Source organism: Dipodomys ordii, unplaced genomic scaffold (assembly GCF_000151885.1).
Source record: "Dipodomys ordii isolate 6190 unplaced genomic scaffold, Dord_2.0 Scaffold36, whole genome shotgun sequence".
Classification (NCBI taxonomy): domain Eukaryota; kingdom Metazoa; phylum Chordata; class Mammalia; order Rodentia; family Heteromyidae; genus Dipodomys; species Dipodomys ordii.
The window spans coordinates 6,805,867-6,827,587 of NW_012267252.1; the positions used below are offsets into that span (position 1 = coordinate 6,805,867).

At 48.1% G+C, this 21,721-nt stretch overlaps 3 protein-coding genes across 6 annotated transcripts in view; 1 reads left to right on the forward strand and 2 right to left on the reverse strand.

Moving 5' to 3' along the window:
• Pdcd11 (programmed cell death 11) overlaps window positions 1-14,187 on the forward strand; it is a 44,811-nt gene extending 30,624 nt beyond the window's left edge. For 3 of the 4 annotated variants that reach the window (XM_013017732.1, XM_013017733.1, XM_013017730.1), the window contains exons 23-36: window positions 1,290-1,379; window positions 1,575-1,677; window positions 2,099-2,276; window positions 5,858-5,914; window positions 7,794-7,916; window positions 8,335-8,457; window positions 8,873-9,137; window positions 9,332-9,448; window positions 10,320-10,469; window positions 10,635-10,885; window positions 11,550-11,718; window positions 12,706-12,859; window positions 13,122-13,287; window positions 13,880-14,187. In XM_013017732.1, the coding sequence (XP_012873186.1) occupies window positions 1,290-1,379; window positions 1,575-1,677; window positions 2,099-2,276; window positions 5,858-5,914; window positions 7,794-7,916; window positions 8,335-8,457; window positions 8,873-9,137; window positions 9,332-9,448; window positions 10,320-10,469; window positions 10,635-10,885; window positions 11,550-11,718; window positions 12,706-12,859; window positions 13,122-13,287; window positions 13,880-14,051 (2,118 nt within the window). In that variant the 3' untranslated portion in view covers window positions 14,052-14,187. The remainder of the gene's footprint in view (window positions 1-1,289; window positions 1,380-1,574; window positions 1,678-2,098; window positions 2,277-5,857; window positions 5,915-7,793; window positions 7,917-8,334; window positions 8,458-8,872; window positions 9,138-9,331; window positions 9,449-10,319; window positions 10,470-10,634; window positions 10,886-11,549; window positions 11,719-12,705; window positions 12,860-13,121; window positions 13,288-13,879) is intronic. The other variant, XM_013017731.1, reaches the window with a different exon arrangement.
• A 1,305-nt stretch (window positions 14,188-15,492) lies between these two features.
• Calhm2 (calcium homeostasis modulator 2) lies at window positions 15,493-21,130 on the reverse strand. Its single transcript, XM_013017734.1, has 3 exons — window positions 20,824-21,130; window positions 18,377-19,105; window positions 15,493-16,312 (listed from the first exon to the last, which is right to left on the reverse strand). Exons 2-3 carry the CDS (start codon window positions 18,929-18,931, stop codon window positions 15,896-15,898), a joined length of 972 nt encoding a protein of 323 aa, XP_012873188.1. The 5' UTR covers window positions 18,932-19,105; window positions 20,824-21,130; the 3' UTR covers window positions 15,493-15,895.
• Window positions 19,771-21,721, reverse strand: part of Calhm1 (calcium homeostasis modulator 1) — a 6,999-nt gene continuing 5,048 nt past the window's right edge. The window contains exon 2 of the mRNA XM_013017598.1: window positions 19,771-19,890. Coding sequence (XP_012873052.1) covers window positions 19,771-19,890 — 120 coding nt within the window. The remainder of the gene's footprint in view (window positions 19,891-21,721) is intronic.

Genomic DNA, 21,721 nt, shown 5'->3' on the forward strand with positions numbered 1-21,721 from the left:
CAGCTCTTCAGCTCAAGGCTAGCACTCTACCACTTGAGCCACAGCACCACTTCCAGCTTTTTTCTTTTTGCTTATGTGGTGCTGAGGAATCGAACTCAGGGCCTCATGCATGAAAGGCAAGCACCCTACCACTAAGCCACCTTCCCAGCCCCTGTCTTTTCTCTTATATCCTTTTTTTTTCTATGCTGGTTTTCATTAATTTTTTTAAGTAGTTGTACAAAGGGGTTTCACTTCATGTCAATTTATGAGTGCTCTGCTGCTGTGTATACATGAAGTACCCTTTTATTTGTTACCTACTCCCCTTCAAGGTTCAACATAGATCATCTTCCCAATTACTAGTCTCTTTTGTACTCTGGTAGCAAGCTGTACTTTATAAATGTTGCTTGCAACTCCTGTTACTTATGTAATAAGTCGTATGACTATTATTTGGATTGTAATCTCCTTGAAGCTAGTAAAGCTTGGCTTCTGTTTATCTCTAGATATGGCTTCTTAGTAAATCCTCCATTGCATTGAGTTGAAAAATTGTTGCCTTTGTTTAAGGCAGCACAATGTGAGCTGTAAAGTACAAAATCTTTTTTTTTTTTTTTGGAGGGTCCGGTTGTGGGGCCTGAACTCTGGGCCTGGGCGCTGTCCCTCAGCTCTTCAGCTCAAGGCTAGCATTCTACCACTTAAGCCAGAGGGTCCGGTCGTGGGGCCTGAACTCTGGGCCTGGGCGCTGTCCCTCAGCTCTTCAGCTCAAGGCTAGCATTCTACCACTTAAGCCACAGTGTCACTTCGGCTTTTTTCTTTTTTTGCTTATGTGGTGCTAAGGAATTGAACCCAGGGCCTCAGGCATGCAAGGCAAGTGCTCTACCACTGAGCCACCTTCCCAGCCCCTAAAGTACAAAATCTTAATTGATAAAGAACTACAATGTTGACCACTAGAGATGGTTAATGATCAGTGGGCACAGCCAAGTGTGGAAGAAAGTAGAAAGGTTAGTGGGATTTGTCCTAATGCACAGGAATGTCTTTGAGGTCCTTTTGTTTGTCTTTGGTGGTACTTGGCGTGTACCCTACCAGTTGACCCACAAACTCTAGCCTTTTAGAAAAATTTTTGGGACATTGTCTCACTATTTACTCAAGCTGGACTGGAACTCTCCATCTTCTCGTCTTAGCCTCCTGAGTTTTGGGATTACAGGAGTGTGCTACCATATCTAGCAGCCTGTGGCTTGGGGAGAATCTGCTTTTTAGCGGGGGGAAGAAAGGAAGCTTGTATCTTCTCTATCCTACTTGTGTTTTTGTCCCCCCAGTTCAATGTGGTTAAGAAATGGCTTGAGGTAGAGATTGCACCGGACATCCGAGGGCGAATTCCCTTGCTGCTCACTTCACTTAGCTTCAAGGTCAGTGTGCATGAGATCCCTGGAGGGGAGACCTCAGCTCCCAAAGCTGGACTCTGATGTGTGTTCCTTCTGCACTTACGTAGTGATTGGTTTGGGAGGCAATTACGTGAAGACTTAAATACTAGGGTTTTAAGTAAATGATAAACCTTTCTGGAAGTATCAGAAGAATCTTTTTTTTTTTTTTTAACTTTCCAGGTCCTAAAACACCCAGATAAGAATTTCCGGATTGGTCAAGCCTTGAAGGCTATGGTGGTCAGTTCAAATTCCTCTAAGACCTTCTTGTGTCTCTCACTCATAGGTATGGAGATGAAATGGTGCCTGGTCGGGGAAAGGAGGGTAGGAAAAATATGAGGACAGGGTCTTTGTTCAGTTTGAGGGATGCCTTTAGTGTTGGAAGTCTGAGGAAGTTGGGTATAGGACCTTCTGGGATCTCTTTTGTCTCAAGGCTTTGCTCTTTACCCTGTGTTACTCTGCCATTCTCTGGGTTACTGTTATCTATCACTGGTTTTCCCAAGCCCCTTAGAGAGTTATCTTGCACATGGTCTTGCAGTTCTTGGTTATAGGGTGTAGTAAGCTGGTTCTTCATAGTCTAGTGGTTCTTCTAGTCTACTCAGCCTGAATATCCAAGTCTAGGTGGCCTCCCATTCTGCAAGCTATTGATGGGTCAGTGTTTTCAGCTTGTTATTTCCTTTTCCCTGAATCAGTCATTCTCCTACCAGGTCCTCACAAGCTTAAGAGAGGGGAAGTAGCCATGGGCCAAGTGGTGACGGTGATACCCAACGAGGGACTAACTGTCTCCTTCCCCTCTGGGAAAATGGGGAGAGTCAGTATATTTCATGTGAGTGACTCCTACTCTGAGGCTCCCTTGGAGGAGTTCATCCCCCAGAAGGTTGTTAGGTAAGTCAGTTCTTCCTCTTGAACCTAACTGTGGAATTAATGGATTTCCCTCCTTCCCCTTCCCCTCCCATCCTCTATAACTTTTTAAGCTGGAAAAAAAAAAAAGAAAAATATATAAAATAGAAAACACAAATTTCTATCATTCCTCTTATTTTCTACTGCTTTTACCATTTATACTTGGGTTTCTAATGTTTACAGACTTTATCACATATGTGGATATAATTTTACTTAATGTAGTAATAGAATATTTTTGCCAAGTGCCCATAGCTCAAACCTGTAATTATAGCGACACAGCAAGTTGAGATGTGAGGATCGCATTTTGAAGCCAGCCAGCCGGGGCAAGAAAGTCCGTGAGACTCTTCTCTCCAATTAATCACAAAAAAAAGGTGGAAGTAAGAGCTGTGGCTCTTGTGGTAGAGTACTAGCCTAGAGCAAAAGAAGCTCAGGGACAGTACTCAGGCTCTGAATTCAAGCTCTAGGACAGACACACAAAAGAATAATACTGCCGGGCGCTGGTAGGGCACCAGTAGCTCATGCCTGTAACCCTAGCTACTCAGGAGGCTGAGAGCTGAGGATCACAGTTCAAAGCCAGCCTAGGCAGAAAAGTCCATGAGACTCTTACCTCCAATAAACCACTCAGAAAACTGGCGCTGTGGCTCAAGTGGTAGAGCGCTAGCCTTGAGCTGAAAAGCTGAGGGACAGCACCCAGGCCCAGAGTGTTCAAGCCCCACAACTGGACCCCCCCCCAAAAAAAAAAAAAGTCTTAGAAATAAATTCCTAGAAGCAAAGTTTAGGAGTCAAATGATGGTATAAATTTTTCCTAATTTTGTTCTCTGAAAGAACTCTACCTATTTATATTCCACTAAAAACATACAGTGTGTGGTTATTTCTCACATCCATACCAACACCAGATATTCTTAATTTTTATCTTAGTTATTTGATCTCTAATTTGTACTTTGCATACTGGTTATTTTTCATGCCTGTTTGCTCTTTTGTTGTGTGTATTCCAATACTGGGGCTTGAACTCAGGGCCTGGGTACTGTCCCTTACCTTTTTTGCTCCAGGCTGGCTCTCTGCCACTTGAGCCACACCTTTACTTTTGGCTTTTTGCTAGTTAAGTGGAGATGAGAATCTCACAGACTTTTCCTGCCTGGGCTGTCTTAGAAGCATGATCATTAGATCTCACCCTCCTAAGTTGCTAGGATTACAAGTACAAGCCACCAATGTCCAACATTTTTTTATTCTTTATATTTGTTCTGTGCTTTGCATTATTATTAATTTTGTGTGTGTCGTGATCCTTGGGCTTGAATTCAGGGCCTGGGTGCTATCCCTGAGCTTTTTTGCTCAAGGCTAGCACTGTACTACTTGAGCCACAGCTCCTTTTCTGGCCTTTTTGGTGTTTCATTGGAGATCAGAGACTCATATACTTTCTTGCTTGGGCTGGCTTCAAACGATGACCCTTAGATCTCAGCTTCCTGTGTAGCTAGGCTTACAAGCATGAGCCACTGGTCCCTGGCTTTTGCATTAAAATTAACTATAGGTATTTTCTGTAAACTTTTGGAATTTGGAAGAGCTTTGTTTATAAGATATTTCAAATGCCTAAAGGTGCACCTGCTTCAGTTAGTTCTAAGCCCAAATTTCAGCTGATAGAATGAAGTTTACTAGAAGAATAAGTACTTCAGAAGGCAGATACTGAAAATAGTCATTGCCCTCTCTCATTTCCAGTGTCCTAGGCACTGGCAACTGTCTAAATTGTTGGTTACTTCTCAAAGCTAAGCATCAGAAAAATACTGAGAGCCTGGGGAAAGAAAAAGAATGCATCCTAGAGACATCCAGAATTATCTCTGCTTTGTTTCCTAAGGCTTACAAAATGAGAGTGTGGGTTTTTTTGTTGTTGTTTTTTTAAGCAATGTTGTTATTTTAAAGACTATGACAGCCAGCCCTATGAGTAACGTTAAATTAAAATTCCCCTTGTCTATCAGGTATGGGGCCCTCAAGGCAGATGGTCTCTTTATGCCCTTTCCAGCTCTGAAGGCTCTGGTACCTGTTAGAAAAGGCAGAAATTTGGGGTTGGGAAGTTGGCTCAGTGGTAGAGTGCTTTCCTCGCATGCATGAGGCCCTGGGTTCAATTCCTCAGCACCACATAAGCAGATAAAAGCTGGAAGTGGTGCTGTAGCTCAAGTGGTAGGGCACTAGCCCTGAGCTGAAGAGCTAGGAACAGAACCCAGATCCAGAGTTTAGCCCCCATGACAGACCAAAAAAGAAAGAAAGAAAAGGCAGAAATCTGTCATGGGAAAAAGCTGGACTGTATTGTTGCTAAGATCTTTCTACCTCTAAGATTCTATACTTTAATGATTTAAATTGCAGTTTTAGATGAAATTCTTTGAAAATCTGACAAAAGAATTAACCTTTTTTCAAAGCCTCTCCAGCTCAGGCCTTGTTAATCTATCTGAACTGCTGTTTTATGTCTTTAATAGGTCATCCTTGGTTGTGGTTTTCTGTGGTTATTCTGTTTCTCTGTGGAGGTCAGACATTCTCAAGACATAAAGTACTCATCTTATCTCTGAAATATACATGCTTCTCATGTATATGTTTTGTTCCCATAAACCCATTGTATGTTGAAAATACCTTCAGTTTAACATGCATTTGAATATACCTAAACTCTTGAACAGCCAAAGCTATAGAGCATTCTTTGTTTCCCCTTGTGATTATGAGCACCTCTACAACTTGCTGCTGCTACTGAGTAGAGAGAAGGAGTATCCTCCTGCATTTCACTTGCCCAGGAAAAAGTCAAAATTCAAAATATGGTTTCTGTTGAATGTGCATCCCCTTCATATCATTGCAAAGTCAAAACATCACAAACCATTGTAAGTCAGGGACCATGTACACACCATCTTTGGCTCTGTGAGTCAACTAGAAGCCTTTCATGTCTCCTCTTAGTTTCTTCTCTCTTGTTGGGCAAGAGGAGTAGGTAATACTATTGACCCATTGAGAGTCCCTCAGCAGGCTTTCATCAGAATGAAGAAACTGAAGCCAAGCCTCATGTCTACTTGTTCCTTTTTTTTTTTTTTAATTAAGTAGTTGTACAAAGAGTTTATAATTCCATACGTCAGGTTACAAAAACAGTACATCTTGATCAGTGTCACCCCTTTCATCATTCTCCCCTATTTTCCCCTCTCATCCCTACTCTTGAGTTTTACAGTTCAGTTCTTACATAGAGTGCATTGTGCCCCTCTTTGCCCTCTCTTCCTGGTATTCATTTTGTTAAACAGTTTATTATTCAGAGGAGTTACACCATTGGGACTTCTCCCTTAAGTATACCACCCTTTAGTCAATTTGTTTGTATTTATAAAATCCTGTGTATATTATCATTTATGTTTGTATTTTAGATCTAATTTCCACATAAGAGGAACATGCACCATTTGTCTCTCTGAGCCTGACTTACTTCAATTAACATAATCTTTTCTGGGTCTATCCATTTCTCTTCTTGTTCTTGACTGTTAGGTAGCCTTGTAGAGAGGGAGTGCTGCTGTCCCCAGACATACTGACAATGGTTTTTTCCTTTCTTGTTCACATTTCAGATGTTATGTCTTGTCCACTGAAGACAAAGAATTGACCTTGTCACTACGATCATCCAGGTGGGTGTTGGCGGTATTGGAACGAGAAGGGAAGAAGACACTGAGAAGACCAAGGGGAGGCTAATTGTTATCACAGAACTTCAGGCTTTCCACCTTTCTTCTTTGCTCATTTGTTTTATGCCCTAAGCACCTATCCAAAAAAGCTGGGTCATTCAGATTTTTAGAAGGAACTGTCTTCCTAGACTCTCATCTCCTGAGGAGAAATTCATATTTCTAATTGTGGATGTTCAAGGCTACAAGATAGTGGTGCTGGCGAGGAGAGATGGTTTTAACCATGATAGGGAGTGGGTGTGGCGTAAAAAGGATTGGCCTGTGTTCCACTTCATCTCGGCTAGGTGTTCTCTAAGGCCCAGCTTTAGGTTTGACCTCTGTGTCTTGGTTGGCTTTTTTCTGTTTCTGCTTAGCTGGCTCCTAGACAACCAGCCTAGACCTTGCAGGGGAGGCCAACCAGGTTGAGAGGAGAGAAAAGGCGGGGCTTCAAAGGCTTTATCTTACTAACAAGTGCAGAGTTGTATTTTATTATTGTTATTCAGAAGTGGCACTGTGGCTTAAGTGGTAGAACGCTCACCTTAGGCTGAAGAGCTCAGAGACAGTGCCCAGGTCCAGAGTTCAAGTCCCACAACTGACCAAAAAAAAAAGTTAAACAACAGCAACAAAAAATTATTATTGTTGTTGTTAAGGAGTTGTCCAAAGAAACTGCAGGTTCCCTCAGTCAGGTTATGAGTAAAGTGCTTCTTGCTCAGTGTCACCCCTTCCTTTATTTTCTCCTATCTTCCCCTTCCTATTCCTACCCACAAGTTAAACAGTTCACTTTTTACTCCGTATATATTGAATATAATGACTGTATTTGCTCACCCTTTCTCCATTTCTTTTCCTTGGAGCCCCTCTTTCCCCACCCCCCAAAAAAAAGAGTTTCCATTTCCTGGTATTTGTTTTGATAAACAGTACTTCAGTTGTTCAGAGAAATCATGCCCTTGGATTCCTCCCTAAGTATACTCTGCTTTAGTCAGTTTGTGTGCAAACGCATTGAGCCCCGTATGTGTTACCATGTCTAGTTGTATTTTAGACCTGGCTTCCTTCCACATGAGAGAAAACATGTTTATCTCTCCAAGCCTAGCTTACTTCACTTAACATGTATTGTTCTAGGTCCATCTATTTCCCTGCAGATGACAGATTCTTTCTAATGGATGAGTAAAACTCCATTGTGTATATACCATAGTTTTTGATCCACTCCTCTGTTGTAGGGCATCTGGGCTGTTTCCATAACTTGGCTATTGTGAATAGTGCAGCAATGAACATGGATGTGCAAGGGTCTTTACTATAACCTGACTTGATTATAAGTCTGGGGGTAGATGCCCAAGAAAAGTATCGTTAGATCACAGGTTCTGTGTTGAGGGTTTGTTGTTGTTGTTTTGTGTTGTTTTGTTTTGTTTTTTGGGTCCGGTCATGGGGCCTGAACTCTGGGCTTAGGCACTGTCCCTCAGCTTTTCAGCTCAAAGCTAGGGCTTTACCACTTGAGCCACAGTGCCACTTCTGGCTTTTTTTTTTTTTTATGCTTATGTGGTGCTGAGGAATCAAACCCAGGGCCTCATGCATACAAGGCAAGCACTCTACCACTGAGCCACCTTCCCAGCCCTTTGTTTTGTTTTTTGAGGAATCTCCAAACCACCTTCCAGCATGTTTATACTAGTTTACATTTCCACCAATGATGTAATACTGTTCCTTTTTCCCCACATCTTTGCCAGCATTTGTTTTTTGCTTACATTTTTAGAGCTGTATTCTTACATATAAAATATAATAAACAATTATTGCAGGTGTGTTGGGGATAGTGAGGGAATAAAGTGAAAGGTGTACACGTATAAGCCTTCTACTCTTTTAGGACAAACCCAGAGACGAAAAACAAAATAGAAGATCCAGAGATTAACTCCATCCAGGATATTAAGGAAGGGCAACTCCTGAGGGGTTATGTGAAATCCATCCAACCGAATGGTGTGCTCTTAGGGTGAGTAGTGTGAGGCCTGTCTTTAGTTCATATTCCTAGCCACCTAGTACTGCACTCTTCCTTGCCATTGGGTTTCCTCTTTTTCTCTGTATCTGTCTAGCAGCTTGTGATTTACACTGCTATGCTATGATGTAGCATAAAAAGTATCCTTGGCTCAGGATGTAGGACACTTCCCCAGCATGCCTGAGGCCCTAGATTCTACTGCTAGTACATCAAACAAACAAAATCCTTTTTCATGTCTTTATCATGCTTGATAATTCTTCCACTTTACAAATTCCACTTTATCCTGCTGAGTGCTAGGAGTTTAAACCTGCTACCAGTCCCATCACAGCTTGGATGCTAAGAAAGTGGAGTCACTAGATGTGGCTGGGATTCTGTTGTATCTGTGACCCAAGGACTCTTTGCTGTCTCCTTGCAGCCTTGGCCCCTCCGTTGAGGGCCTGGCCCAGTACTCACACGTCTCTCGATGCAGCCAGCCCAGGAAAGACCTTTACAGCAAATACCTCCCTGAAGGGAAGCTGCTTACCGCCAGGATCCTAAGGTAGGTGCCTTCCCTCCCTGTTCTCTCTGTCCCTCTACCTCTACTCCAACTGACAACCCTTCTCTTGGAGTCCTGGGTAGAGATTTCAAGGCAAAACTTGAACATATAATGGCTTGGATAGTGGCACATATAGTATTCAGATGAGTGAACAGTTGTTGCTTGGAGCCTTGACCTTAGCCCCTGTACAGATATGGCCCCTGTTTTGGGGGATGCAGTAGAGCGTTAAGCTGCCCCCTAAACTTTTCAACCAAGCAGGTCAAGTGCACAATTCCTTGTTGAGAATACTGAGTAGGTGCCAAGGCAGGTGGGGCAGGCTTGTGAAGAGTTTCCTGTGGAACTGTGGGTAGAGTTTTTGTTTTTTTGTTTTTTCTTTTGCTGTCTTCACTTTCTACCCTGCCTCTTTCCCTACCAATAGCCTAAACCACCAGAAGAACCTGGTAGAGCTGTCGTTCCTCCCCAGTGATACTGGGAAGCCAGATGTATTTTCTGCCTCTCCGGAACCACCACTTGTGAATCAAAAGAAGGATCAAAAGGAAGAAGAAGAGAAGAAGAAAAAGAAAGTGAAGAAGAGCCAGAAGGGGAAGGAGGAGGTGAAGCTGCTCAGCGAGGAGAAGAAAGAGCTCCAGAGGCCACAGAAGAGTCAGGGCAAACGGGAGCGCCAGCAGTCTGAGAGTGAGCAGGTAAAAATCCCTCAGGGATGATCAAGACTCATCTCAGCTGACTGAGAAAAGCTGCCAGCTTCTTTTAGAGTGAAGGTAGTGGGGAAGGGAAGATGGTGGTGGGCGTGGGGCGAAATGATGGGTGGGGACCAAGAAGACAGTGTGGAGCAGGGTCCAAGAGGAAGCTCATGGGCATTTTCTTGTTGCCATCTCAGGAAGGAGTGAACAAAAGGCTAAAGAAGGCTGGTACATTGGAGGAGGACAAGAGTAGTGTGGAAGTGTATTATCGGGAAGAAGAAGAGGAGATCGAGGTGCCAAAGTTGCTGCCCAAGGTAAGGGTCACACTGAATGGAGGGAAAGTGGCTGCGGTGGGGGAGGTCCTCACCCTCCTCCCGCAGAGCTGGGCTGTCTCCGGCCCTAGCCTCCCGTACCTCGTTTCCCATGTAATATGGAGCCAGGGATTGGGGTTAGTTCCCTCAGCCGGTTATCAGCTCCTTGGTGGGAACTGTTAATCTGCAGAGTGGCTATACCAAATAAACCCTAACACATGTTCATGGAAAGGAATTGGATGAAATTAGGATGTGGGTAAATGAAGAAAAGTGCCTCTGCCTGCGTTCTTCCTGACAAGTAGAAGCAATACTACTTGACTGGAGAGGACGAGCGGTGGGGGCAGTCAGGGCAGGTTGGCAGGACTCCTCAGCTTTGGGTCCAAGCGTACCCCTTCTGCCCTCACAATTTCACTGCTGTTATGTATGTATGCATGAGCCTGGTTGTGTTTTATAAATTGATTGCCTAAGCTGGGTTCCAGTGGCTCATGCCTGTAATCCTAGCTACTCAGGAGGCTGAGATCTGAGGATCGCAGTTCAAAGCCAGCCCGGGCAGGAGAGACCATGAGACTCCTATCTCCAATAAAACCACCAGAAAACTGGAAGTGGCACTGTAGCTCAAGTGGTAGAGCGCTCGCCTTGAGCTGAAGAGCTGAGGGACAGCGCCCAGGCCCAGAGTTCAAGCCCCATGACCATCAAAAAAAATTTTTTTTGTTGCCTAAATATTTGGTTTACAAAGGTAGCTTCTCTGTCGCTGCTATATAAAGTTTTCCTCAGCAAGCTGGGGCCCAGCTAGTGTGGGTCTCCGGTGTGGTGAGCTGGCGAGCAGGAGCAGTGTGAACTGAACGTTTCCTTCAGCAACTCTGTGCCCTTGCAGGGGAGGCAGACCAACTCCACAGAAGTGCCCCGGCTCCAGCTCTCTTCTGGCTTCGTTTGGGATGTGGGGCTCGATTCTCTGACCCCAGCTTTGCCACCTCGAGAAGAGAGCTCAGACAGCGAGGAGGAGGAGAAGCCACACCAAGCCACGGTTTTGTATTTTTCCACAGCTTTGTCCTCTGTTGGTAGTAGACTCCTGCACCCTGTACTGGCCTGGGTGGGATGGAGGTTGTGGACTACCCTGTCAACTTGTGGCTTCTAGCATGGACTTGGGTACAAGGAGCAGATAACTGACTTACTGTTCTGTCTTCCAAAGCAGAAAAAGAAAAGCAAAAAGGAAAGGGAGTTGGAGAAGCAGAAGGCTGAGAAAGATCTGTGCCGCATTGAGGAAGCACTCATGGATCCTGGACGCCAGCCAGAGTCAGCTGATGACTTTGACCGGCTGGTGCTGAGCTCCCCAAACAGCTCCATCCTGTGGCTGCAGTATATGGCTTTCCACCTGCAGGCCACCGAGATCGAGAAGGCCCGGGCCGTGGCTGAGAGGGCCCTGAAGACCATCTCCTTCAGGTCCAGGCTTTGACTTCCCCATCCTGGGGAGGGGCCTTTAGATCATACTGTATCTCCCCAAGCTCTGGCTAGCAGAGTGGGCCAGCATGGGTCATTTCCTCCTCGGCAGGCCAACAGCAGTCTGGATGGCTGCACTAGCAGTCCCTGGGCTCCTTGGCTTTCTCTCCTAGGTGTGACCATCTGTGTGAAACAGTTACGCATTAATATGTTATTGTCCTCTTCTCTGAAGTAGCTGTTATGGTATTTCCTAGAGTCTTTGTACTTCAACAGGATTCCCAGTTTAGACAAGTAGAATAGGGACAACAGCTCTTCACTCAGGACAGAACCCTACAGGTGGTCAGGTTAGTTTTCTGAAGCCCAGGGAAAGGGGGTGGGGGTGGAGGAGAGACAGTCCTCTTTCATTGCATTCATTTGAGGAAAGAACCAGACTCAGATCCGGGAGACTTCCTTCCAGTAATGTAGAGAGAGACCCAGAGAGCAGCCAGGCACTGGTGGCTCACACCTGTAGCTCATGCCTGTAATCCTGGAGACCTAGGGGATCATGATTTGAACCAGCTGGGAGCAGAGGTGGGGGGGAATGAGGAAGAGTAGTTCTTGAACATTGCAGATGGAAGTGGGGCTTACTGAGTCAGTGGAGCTCATGCGCTGCCTACTGTTTCTCCAGAGAGGAACAGGAGAAGCTGAATGTGTGGGTGGCACTGCTGAACCTGGAAAACATGTATGGCTCTGAGGAGTCCCTGACCAAAGTCTTCGAGCGGGCTGTGCAATACAATGAGCCTCTCAAGGTCTTTCTCCATCTGGCTGACATCTACACAAAGTCTGAGAAGTTCAAGGTAGGAAGCTTGGCCAGTGGCTGGCTGCCCAGACCCTCAGCTTCTTAAAAGGATATCCCGGGAATCTCAGGTCCAGTCAGTCTCAGGGAGAACCCCCACATTCTGGGTGCTGTTCCAACCCAGGCTCACTCCCTGCCTTCCTCATCCAATGAGAAATCACTTCTCTCTTTTGGGCAAGTGAGGTAGAGGTGAGGGAAGCGATGGCTTCAGAAGTAGAGGGACATTAATCCCTTATGTGTATGTCTTGGGCCACATTATAGATAGAAGTAGCATAAGGCCTTCCATGTCCTTTTCCTCTTTCTAGTTTCTCCTTGTCATTCATTCTCATGTTTTCTAGTCCAGGATCTCCATATGAGGCAGGAGTAGTAGGGAAGCTCCCATTGTTTGGTGACAGATTTGCAGTTAGGGAGTGCAGCACTTGAAGTGTAGCAGACATTATTGTAGTCAGGAGCATGCCATCAGCAGAAAGATAGCACTGTCTCCTCCACCACCCCTAGATAAGAAGACACGAGGGTTGGGAATGTAGCTTAGCGGTAGAGTGCTTGCCTAGCATGCATGAAGCCTGGGTTTGATTCCTTAGTATCACATAAACAGAAAATTCTGGGAGTGGTGCTGTGGCTCAAGTGGTCAAGTGCTAGCCTTGAGCAAAAGAAGCTCAGGGACAGTGCCCAGGCCCTGAGTCCAAGCCCCAGGACTGTCAAAAAAAAAAAAAAAAAGTAACAGTCCCAGTTCCCAGATATCAGTGGCTTTCCTACTCTTATGTACCCTTCCACCCTTCTCATTCTTTCCTTTCCCCTCCTCCCCTCCTCTTTGCTCTAGAATTAGGCCTGGGTGGGGACTTGGTTTTACCAAACATAATCTGGTTTCTCAAGCATTTCAGCTTGTCTATGCAACTCAAGGAGAAGGGGAGGGATCACATTTCTGATGCCTGACCGATTTTCTCAGTTTGTCTTTTGTTCTACCACTATCTCCTTGTCTTTCCCGTAGGAAGCTGGTGATCTGTATAACCGGATGCTGAAGCGTTTCCGGCAGGACAAAGTTGTGTGGATTAAGTACGGTGCCTTTGTTCTGCGGAGACACCAGGCCGGGGCCAGTCACCGTGTGCTTCAGCGAGCCCTAGAATGCTTACCCACCAAGGAGCGTGAGTCTCCTTCCCAGTTCCTGAACAGACAAGCCCTCTGATAGCCAGGCATAGGGATTGGTGCCTTCTCATTTAAAAGCAAGTTTGCACGTATTCTTTTGCATCTGGGACTCCCCTGCTTCTTAGAGATCTAGAGAGTAGGGTGTGAGGCATAACATAGTTCTTGGCCCAAGAGCAGGAAGTAAGACTCACTCTGTCATGTTAGCACTGTGGTGAGGGGACTGTCAGCTTACCAAGTGTCTGAGCTGTCGTCTCCCTGCAGATGTGGATGTGATTGCCAAGTTTGCCCAGCTGGAGTTCCAGCTGGGAGATGCAGAGCGGGCTAAAGCCATTTTTGAAAACATGCTGAGCACCTACCCAAAGCGCACAGACGTCTGGTCAGTCTACATTGACATGGTCATCAAGCATGGCAGCCAGAAGGAAGTCCGGTAAGAGGGGAACATAGACTAAGTGGAATCCCAGTGGGCGTGGGGTGGGAGAGAACCTGAAAAAACAGCTCTGGGATGATCCTCCAGGTCTATGTTCATTCCAGTCCCTAAAGGCCAACCTTTGGCCTGTGTCTGAACCCACTGGCAGGAAACCACCTGGACCCTGGCCTGGGAATTGGGAGACTTCAGATTCCTTCACTATTCATTCACACTGTGCCTGCTTCTCATTAGACAGAACCTTCCCAGGCAGGGTCTCACTTTTGTTCCCAGAATCCCCACAGGGCAGGGCTGGAAGTAGATGGACCCAGGCCCTAGAAGTTCAAGTACCTCACCCTTTGTTTCTGTCACAGATCATTGTGTGTCCCCATTCTTGTATCACGGTCCTTGATAGCTATGCGACTTTAGGCAAGTTAGTCCTTTGGTATCCGAGTATCTGCTCATTGAGAAAATGAGGGACAGGTGTATCACAGAAGGTCATATTGATGATGAAGATGGAAGTGGGGCTGTGGATGAGAGTGGGCCTGAGAGCAAGTGGCTGAGCACAGTCCAGGTCATAGCTGGCATGTCACGCCATTTGCTGTTCTTCCTACAGGGACATTTTTCAGCGAGTCATTCATCTGAGCCTGGCCCCCAAGAGAATGAAGTTCTTTTTCAAGCGCTACCTGGACTATGAGAAGCAGTATGGCACTGAGAAGGATGTGCAGGCAGTCAAGGCGAAGGCCTTGGAATATGTGGAGGCCAAGAGCTCAGTGCTGGAGGACTAGTGGCCACTGGCATGAAGTATCAGCAGTGTCCAGCCAGACACCTAGGCACTCAACTGTTGCCTGAAGACTTAAGTGCTGCTTTTTCTGCAGCAACAACAGGATAATCCTGTCCGAATGAAAAAGGATTTGAAGTGGTTTATATTTTTCTTATTTAAAAAAATCTCAAGGGCTGGGAAGGTGGCTCAGTGGTAGAGCGCTTTCCTCGTATGCATGAGGCCCCAGATTCGAATCCTCAGCACCACATAAGCAGAAAAGGCCAGAAATGGTGCTGTGGCTCACGTGGTAGAGTGCTAGCCTTGAGCTGAAGAGCTGAGGGACAGCGCCCAGGCCCAGAATTCAGGCCCCACAACCGACCAAAAAAAAAAAAATCTCAGTGGTAGAATGCCTGTCTAGCAAGTACAGGCCTCTCAGTTCAAACATCACTACCACAAAAAATAAATAATGTTACCGTTTTAAGATGTTGAACCCAGAGCCTTGTTCATGGAAAACCAGTGTTCTGCCACTAAATAATTCCTCTTTGCTTGTTTATTTATGTAACAGTGGATATCTTTTCCCTTTCTAGAACTGCTCCATGGTTACACGCTGTTGGGCTCCCAGAAAAACACATGTATGTCCTTCAGGAAGTTCCCTTAGGACTAAGAACAAAAGATCACCTCCTGTGAATCCCACGGTTAGGATCCCACCTTGTCCCTGGCTGGCCCTCAGTCTAGCCAGGTGGTGGGGCGCAGGGAGCAGGACAGTCTGGGAGTCTGGCATTACCGCAGTTCACTTAGTCCTCTGCCCTTTTGCAGAAGCTGTGAAGCTGAGTCAGGACAGAGGCAAAGCCCAGAAGTGAAAATTAGGAAGCCTAGGTTACTGAGGAAAGTCTGTTTCTCATGATGTCTCATCCTAGGTCATCTCTGGCCAGGTGACATCATCCTTCCAAAGCTGGTAGATCCCAAGGTTCTGGGAGGCCAGCATGGACCCTCCGAGGTGTCACAGCCAGTTCTCTTTTGTCTTAGACCTGAGGGAATTAAGTTTTCTCTGGAGGAGCCTTAAACGACCTTTCCGTGGGAAATGGCTTAGTCTTGAGGGAGCAGGACAAATGAGGGAGAACATCAAAAGGTTTAGAGGTGGTGGAAATAGCTAGGTGGGGCTAGGAAGATAAGGAGCCACACCTGTCTGGTTCTTGGAAGATCCAAGATCCTCAGACTCAGAATTTCCAACTGAGCTACTCTGAGAAAGGCCAGGCTCCCTGTGACCAGCTCACGTCAAATACAGTTACCAACAGATCTCATCCCTAGAACCTTACTTCCCCTCTTCAGGATACCTGATGTTGCCTGCCCTGCTGCCATGCTGTGGGCCAGCCTAGTTCCGCCCCTTTGTTCCCACAGGGTGTAGGATTTGCGCCTATCAGAATGACAGCCATGCTGCCCATTCAGTTGCACAGACATTAAGCCAGTCTCTTATAAAGAAAAGCTTTATCAAAAAATTTAAATATATAAAGTTAGGCCAGAGGTAAGCAGTGGAGAGCAGTTTCCCAGCCATGCACCACTGGGCTGCCTCTATGCAATTAGACACAAATTAACTGCACAGTGCATATTTCTATACAAACTGGTGACTTCCACTGTCACCTGCCTCTGTGGGCTGAGTCTTCTCTGCTTGGAGTCCCACCAAAGACCCTCTCTGTACTAGAAGTCTTTCGCCAAAGCTGTGGGCTAGTGGCCACAGGAGAGCGAGTTCTTCAAGTCTGAAGATTCCTCTCATCTGGCCATGCACTCCAAGGTCTATGGCCAAGAACATGAGGGTAAGGCAGTGAGGTTCTGTTTGGACAGAACCTTTTGCAAAGGGGGTCAAGCAGGCCCTTAGGAAGCGAGCAGGGCCATCTCCACGCTGTCAGGCGCGGTACCATTGCCTGCTAGACCTTGGGCCCACTTGTGCAGGCGACTGTAGAGTGGTAGGCCCTGGTTCTCTCGGTACAGGTAGACACCAGTGATGGCATTCCACTGCGGCCGTGGCTGTGTGCCTTCCACCGGGAATTTGGCGATCAACTCCTCGTCATCCTTATTAAGTGCCACAAAGCCAAAGAAGCGGCGCACGTTGTTGGCGGCGAGCACCTTCGAGTGCACCTCGGCTGTGCGATGGAACAGCTGGTCCTCGTTGGTGCGGTACTGTGCCCAGTAAGCCTCCTGGCGGTAGCTGAGTGGTGAACAGTAATGCTTGAGGCACTTGGTCAGGAACACCAGGATGGCCACCACACCAATCAGCAGCCACCCAAAGAGCTGGCCAGAGAAGAGGCAGGTTCAGGAGGGGAAGGGAGCTGCTAACTTAGCCCAACCACCCTGGGATGTGGCAGGAGGAACCAATCCTACTGCTGTGAGGGGAACAGACGTGGTACGTTTTTAGTGCATGCCCGGCTCTTTTTTTGTTGTCAGTTGTGGGGCTTGAACTCTGGGCCTGAACTCTATCAGCTCTTCAGCTCAAGGCGAGAGCTCTACCATTTGAACCACAGCACCACTTCCAGTTTTCTGACTGGCTTATTGGAGATAAGAGTCTCATGGAGGGGCTGGGAAGGTGCTCAGTGGTAGAGCGCTTGCCTTGCATGCCTGAGGCCCTGGCTTGGATTCCTCAGCACCACATAAGCAAAAAGAAAAAAGCCAGAAGTGGTGCTGTGGCTCAAATGGTAGAGCGCTAGCCTTGAGCTAAAGAGCTGTGGGACAGTGCCCAGGCCCCACGACCGGTCTCATGGACTTTCCTTCTCCAGGCTGGCTTTGATCCACAATCCTCAGATCTCAGCCTCCTGAGTAGCTGGGATTATAGGCATGAGCTACCAATGCCTAGCGCATGCCCTACTCCTCTGGGTTTTATTTTGTCATTTGGTGGTACTGGAATTTGAACTCAGGGCCTTGCACTTGCTGAGCAGGCACTCTACCACTTGACATTTGCCATCCCCTTTTTAAGTTGGTGATTTATGAAACAGAGTCTCACTTTATGCCAAGGATAGCCTGGATTGGGATCCTATTTATGCTTTGTGTTTCTGGGGTGACAGGGACACACCTATTCACCCATGTGCTTCCACACTTGAGACCCCCACATCCAACTGCCTCTTACACATTTTCTATAACTACTACTCAATCCCAAGGGTGCCCCCCCCCCCCGTCATACCTCGGCTTAGGCTCAGGTATAGCTTGGTGGTAGAACATGTTCCTGTGAGGAGGCCCTGGGTTTGATCCCCAGCCCTGGATACCCACGTGTGTATACACACACACAAACACAAAAACCACCAGGAGATGCCACCCCTCTGGAAGCCTCTTGCCTCTAAGTCCTTTATGCTGGTTTTTTCCTCACATCTTTATCTGCCTTATTTAAGTTGACTCATAGGTTTATCTGAAATGCTTGTATGAAGCCTGTTGAGGACAAGGGCCAAGGAGAGTAACTGCCATGTGTTCCTAAAAGATCTGTAGACGTTTACTCAGCACTTTTCAGGTTTACCATCTTCTGTCTCTGGCAGTATCTTCAGCCCTGTTGCTCTTTTTACTTTGATTTCTGGTGTTGCCAAGAGAAAAGACCTTTTAGAGAATTGTGTGTTGCTTCCTTCCTGTCTCCCCCTTCAACCTCTGTGGTTTTTTGTTTGTTTTTGCCAGTCCTGGGGCTGAACTCAGGGCCTGGGCACTGTCCCTGAGTTTCTTTTGCTCAAGGCTAGCACTCTACCATGTAAGCCACAGTGCCACTTCTGGCTTTTTCTGTGTATGTGGAACCCAGGGCTTCATGTATGATAGGCAAGCACTTTACCACTAAGCCACATTCCCAGCCTTTAACCTCTGTTTCTCTAACACATCCAGCTCTACCCATTCTCTTGTCTGTTCCGTTCCAATATGCTGCAAGGGCTGGCAGACTTAGGCAGTGACTGCTTCTTCCTGGACTCCCAGGGGCTTCCCTCAGGCTGCCTCAGTGTTGGGTCCAGGCTCTTCCTGGGACAGGAATGTGCCCATCTCTGGAGCTATCTGCCAACTCATGGCCCTCAGCAAATGCTTCTGAGGTAACCTGCAGGAGCTCAAGCCATTGAACTAAGGCAAAGGGCTAACGTGATAGTCAAGACTGAGAATGCTCCCATAATGTTTATCTTAGGGATGGGGTTAGAGCTCAGTGGTAGAATGCATGCTTAACATGCAAGAGGCCTTGGGTTCATTCCCGAAGTCAAAACAACCTCATCTGTGGGACTAGCAATTATCTTCATCAAACACTAGCCTATAGGTGAACCTGCCGTAATGCCTGATGACTGTCCAGTGGTTTATAACTGGGCACCCCGCACCTCCCCACCAACCACCATCTACTTAGTTCCTTACCTGGGATTCGTACTTGAGCCTGCGGCTGACCTCCTCCCGGAAGCCTGATAAATTGTCAGGGCCCTCTCCACAGGGGAACCTGGCCAAGATCTCAGTAGCGTGGCCTGGTGGGAAGCTCTCCTCCCCAGCTGTGAGTGAGGACGGGTCCACAAACTCGCTGAGAGCACAGACGTAGGCCTCTCCGCGTAGCAGGGAGATGACGGACCAAGTCACTGGGGCCACAGCTGCACGACCCAGGATGGAGCTTAGGAGGAGGAAGTTGGGGGCAGCTGAGCAGTTCTTGGCCCTCCGATACTGGCACTCGGCAACTAGGTTCCAAGTATGGTTGTTGAGGATGACACCGATGAGAAAGAGTGCCAGGGCAGGTACTCCGATGGCCGTCAGCCCATAAAGGTAGTTCCGGGCTGGCGAGCAGGGGCAGTGGAAGGCCACCACGGAGAACAGTTCCTGGCTGCCCACGGTGCCCAGAGCTACAAGCCCGTTGAAAATCATCACATCTTTGCTCTTGAAAAAGAGTGACAGGAAGCGGAAGTTCTCTGCAATCAGGGCTGCCATCGTGACAGGTGGGCTAGGTAAGGACTGAGTACGGGAGAGGAGGCAGGAGGGGGCAGGGCTGACGGCTCCCGGTGAGACTACAAAGGAGTGCAGGCTGGAAGACACCCCAAGGCAAGGCACGATCGTGCAGTTTCATCGCAGTTTCATCGCCCACAGCGGCCAGCCCGGTGCTTCCTGCAGAACACAGATGACTGATAAACATTTGCCTCTGATCATGGGATTGAGAGGAGGCTGCTGTGGCCCCAGCTGGTGAATAAAGAAGCCCTGGGCCCTAGAAAACTGTGTGCCAGAAGCTCTCGCTACCCACCCCACAGTCCCTCATTGAGCTATTATATCCTTGCATACAGAGAAGGTGAAAGCTTGCCCAGGGTGAACTACTGGTCAGGTCACATGGTAAGTGGCAGAGCTGAGATTTGAGCCTTCTCTCAGGATAGGTTGAGGATGGCCCTGAGTGCTGGGGATATAAGATGTTCTCCCTCTGGGAGTCCACGTGGTGGTCATGTGCTGAAGCATCTGAGACCGTTTGGTTGGTTTGTCATAGGAATGGAGCTGGAGTGGCTGTCCTGGTGAATAAAGGGGTGGAGGCTAGAATGGGAGGGGGGAAGGAATGGGGTCTCGAGCTGTGGTGAGCCTGACTCAGCAAGGCCCCAGCAGCCCTGGGAGCATAAGAGCTTTTCACTTGGGGACCTCAGGGGTTCTCAACATCACGTCTTTCTGCTTGGCTTCCATCCTCCTCTGTGAAGAACATGAATCATTCTGAGCCCTACTCTTTGGAATGTTGGAGGGAAAAAAATAAATGATGCCTGATAATTGTGAAACCCTGCATTGTCCTCACCCTATCAGACCTTCAGAATACAGAGAATTCTGGCTGCGAAGATCAGGATGGAAGTTCTAAAGAGGAGAACGTGTCCAAGGCCAGACAAATATGGAGGCACCTGGGCAGGACCTCTGCCCACCATCTAAGGGAGACAGGAAAGGGACAGATGGTTAAGTCTGAGCTAAATTTCTCTATCCAGCTGTCTCCTATCAGCCCTGCTCCACAGAGCCAGGGCCTGAGAATTGTCCTGCCTTGCTAAGACTTAAGCCCTTCAGCCCTCCAGAAGGCCACTAGCCTAGGACAGGGCGGCAGCAATGCTGGCGAACTACCAGCAAGTGGCCATGCTCTGCAGCTCCGGCTCTTGCAAAGTTGGGCTCAACTCCCCAGGCTCCACCCACACAGCTTGAGAGACAGGGTGTGGCCCGAGTCCCCTCCATCACAAGGATGAAAAACAAAATCTCCCCAGGCCAGAGGAAGCCAGTACCCGAGGGAAGGGCTGTAGAGCTAACTGAGTGGGGAGGGGAGAGGCCTGTGCCCGTTCTTTTCATGCCTGAGCTCTGCACTCCCGCTTCTGCCTGCCTGTGCCAAGGCTGCCAGATGGGCCCAGTGCTGGGCCATGTGGTCATGTGGGCGCCAGGAGGAGAAGTCTTATTCTTCCCTGCCCAGGAGCTCTGGTCTAACATCATGGGAACGAAACCTCATTCTGTTGTTGGAAATAAATGGACCAGCCAATGGTGGCCTCACCTGACACTTCTTCCCTTCCCTTCCCTTCTTGCTTTCTAGCATCTACATTAGCTTCCTGTGGGGGCCTTGTGTTCATAAACCCACTCAAAGTGGGGTAGAAGATATCTATCTGGCCAGGGTGGGTGAAGGGCAGACGATGGCCACCTCCTGAGACAATTGTGCCAGGCACAAGCAATGCCCAGTGAGCATGGGGCCTCTTCTAGCATCCGTGAGGACAGGGGACAGGCAGGTAGGAGGAGTGGGTGCAACCCGCCCGGTCCCAAGTAGAGGACCCCACCCGAAGGCCAACCCTGCCAGTTCATCTGACACCTGGGGCTCCCAAGATGCTTACCTTAGGCTGGCTGCAGGCACTTGTGGCCTTGGCCTCTTCGGAACAACACTCTCAGAAAAGGCATCGCTGGCTTGGGGAGACTCCTGGGCACAGGCAGGCCCTGCTGCCGAGGGGGCGGGTGTGGGGTGCAGGCGCAGACAATAGGCAGCAGCCCCCAAGTGCAACCAGCCACCAGCATTTACCAACAAATTTAACTCCAAGAGGTGCACTGACAAATCTCAAGCTTCTACAGACAAATTTAACTCCCGAAAAGAGAAAAGGAAACTGTGGGATGGAACATTCGTGCCAGCGAATGGAAAAACAGCCTCAGGCTGGGGGAGGAGGGAGGCGCGAGGGGAGAGGAAGTGGAAGAGCTTGTTAGCAGCTACAAGCTACCACGTCCTGTCCCAGCCCGCAGCTGGAGCGGCTTGGGGCCGGCCCTCCACCCTTCCCCCTGCCTCCACCCTACGGTGCTGAGCTCTACTGAGCAGCTTGCTCCATGCCAGTTTCAAGAGCCCTCCACCCTTTCTTGTCCCTACCCGGCAGAAGTATCCCAGAGCCCCTCTTCCTCTGAGCCTCTTGCCACTGTGAACAATCCATTCCTGTGCAGCTTTTCCGTCCACCGTACACCTAACTCCCCCTTTCCCTGCACAGCTGGCATTGAATCCAGGAGTCTAGGCCTAACCCTCAGAGCCCACTCCTGGTTGCAATTGCCAGGAGGCAGTTTAGTGCCCAGCCTGTCCCCAGAAGTGGTTGTGAACTCCACAAGTGTGGAAGTGTGCAAGCCCAGGTTGAAGTCATGAGTCAGAAGTACCAAAGAGGGGGGCTGGGAAGGTGGCTCAGTGGTAGAGCGCTTGCCTTGCATGCCTGAGGCCCTGGGTTCGATTCCTCAGCACCACATAAGCAAAAAGAAAAAAGC

Excerpts from the sequence above, each read along its gene's own strand:
- Calhm2 (XM_013017734.1), bottom strand. The coding sequence starts at position 18,931 with ATGGCAGCCCTGATTGCAGAGAACTTCCGCTTCCTGTCACTCTTTTTC. Across the intron at positions 16,313-18,376 it reads GGCTCAAGTACGAATCCCAG|CTCTTTGGGTGGCTGCTGAT; the intron begins GTAAGGAACTAA and ends TTCTCTGGCCAG.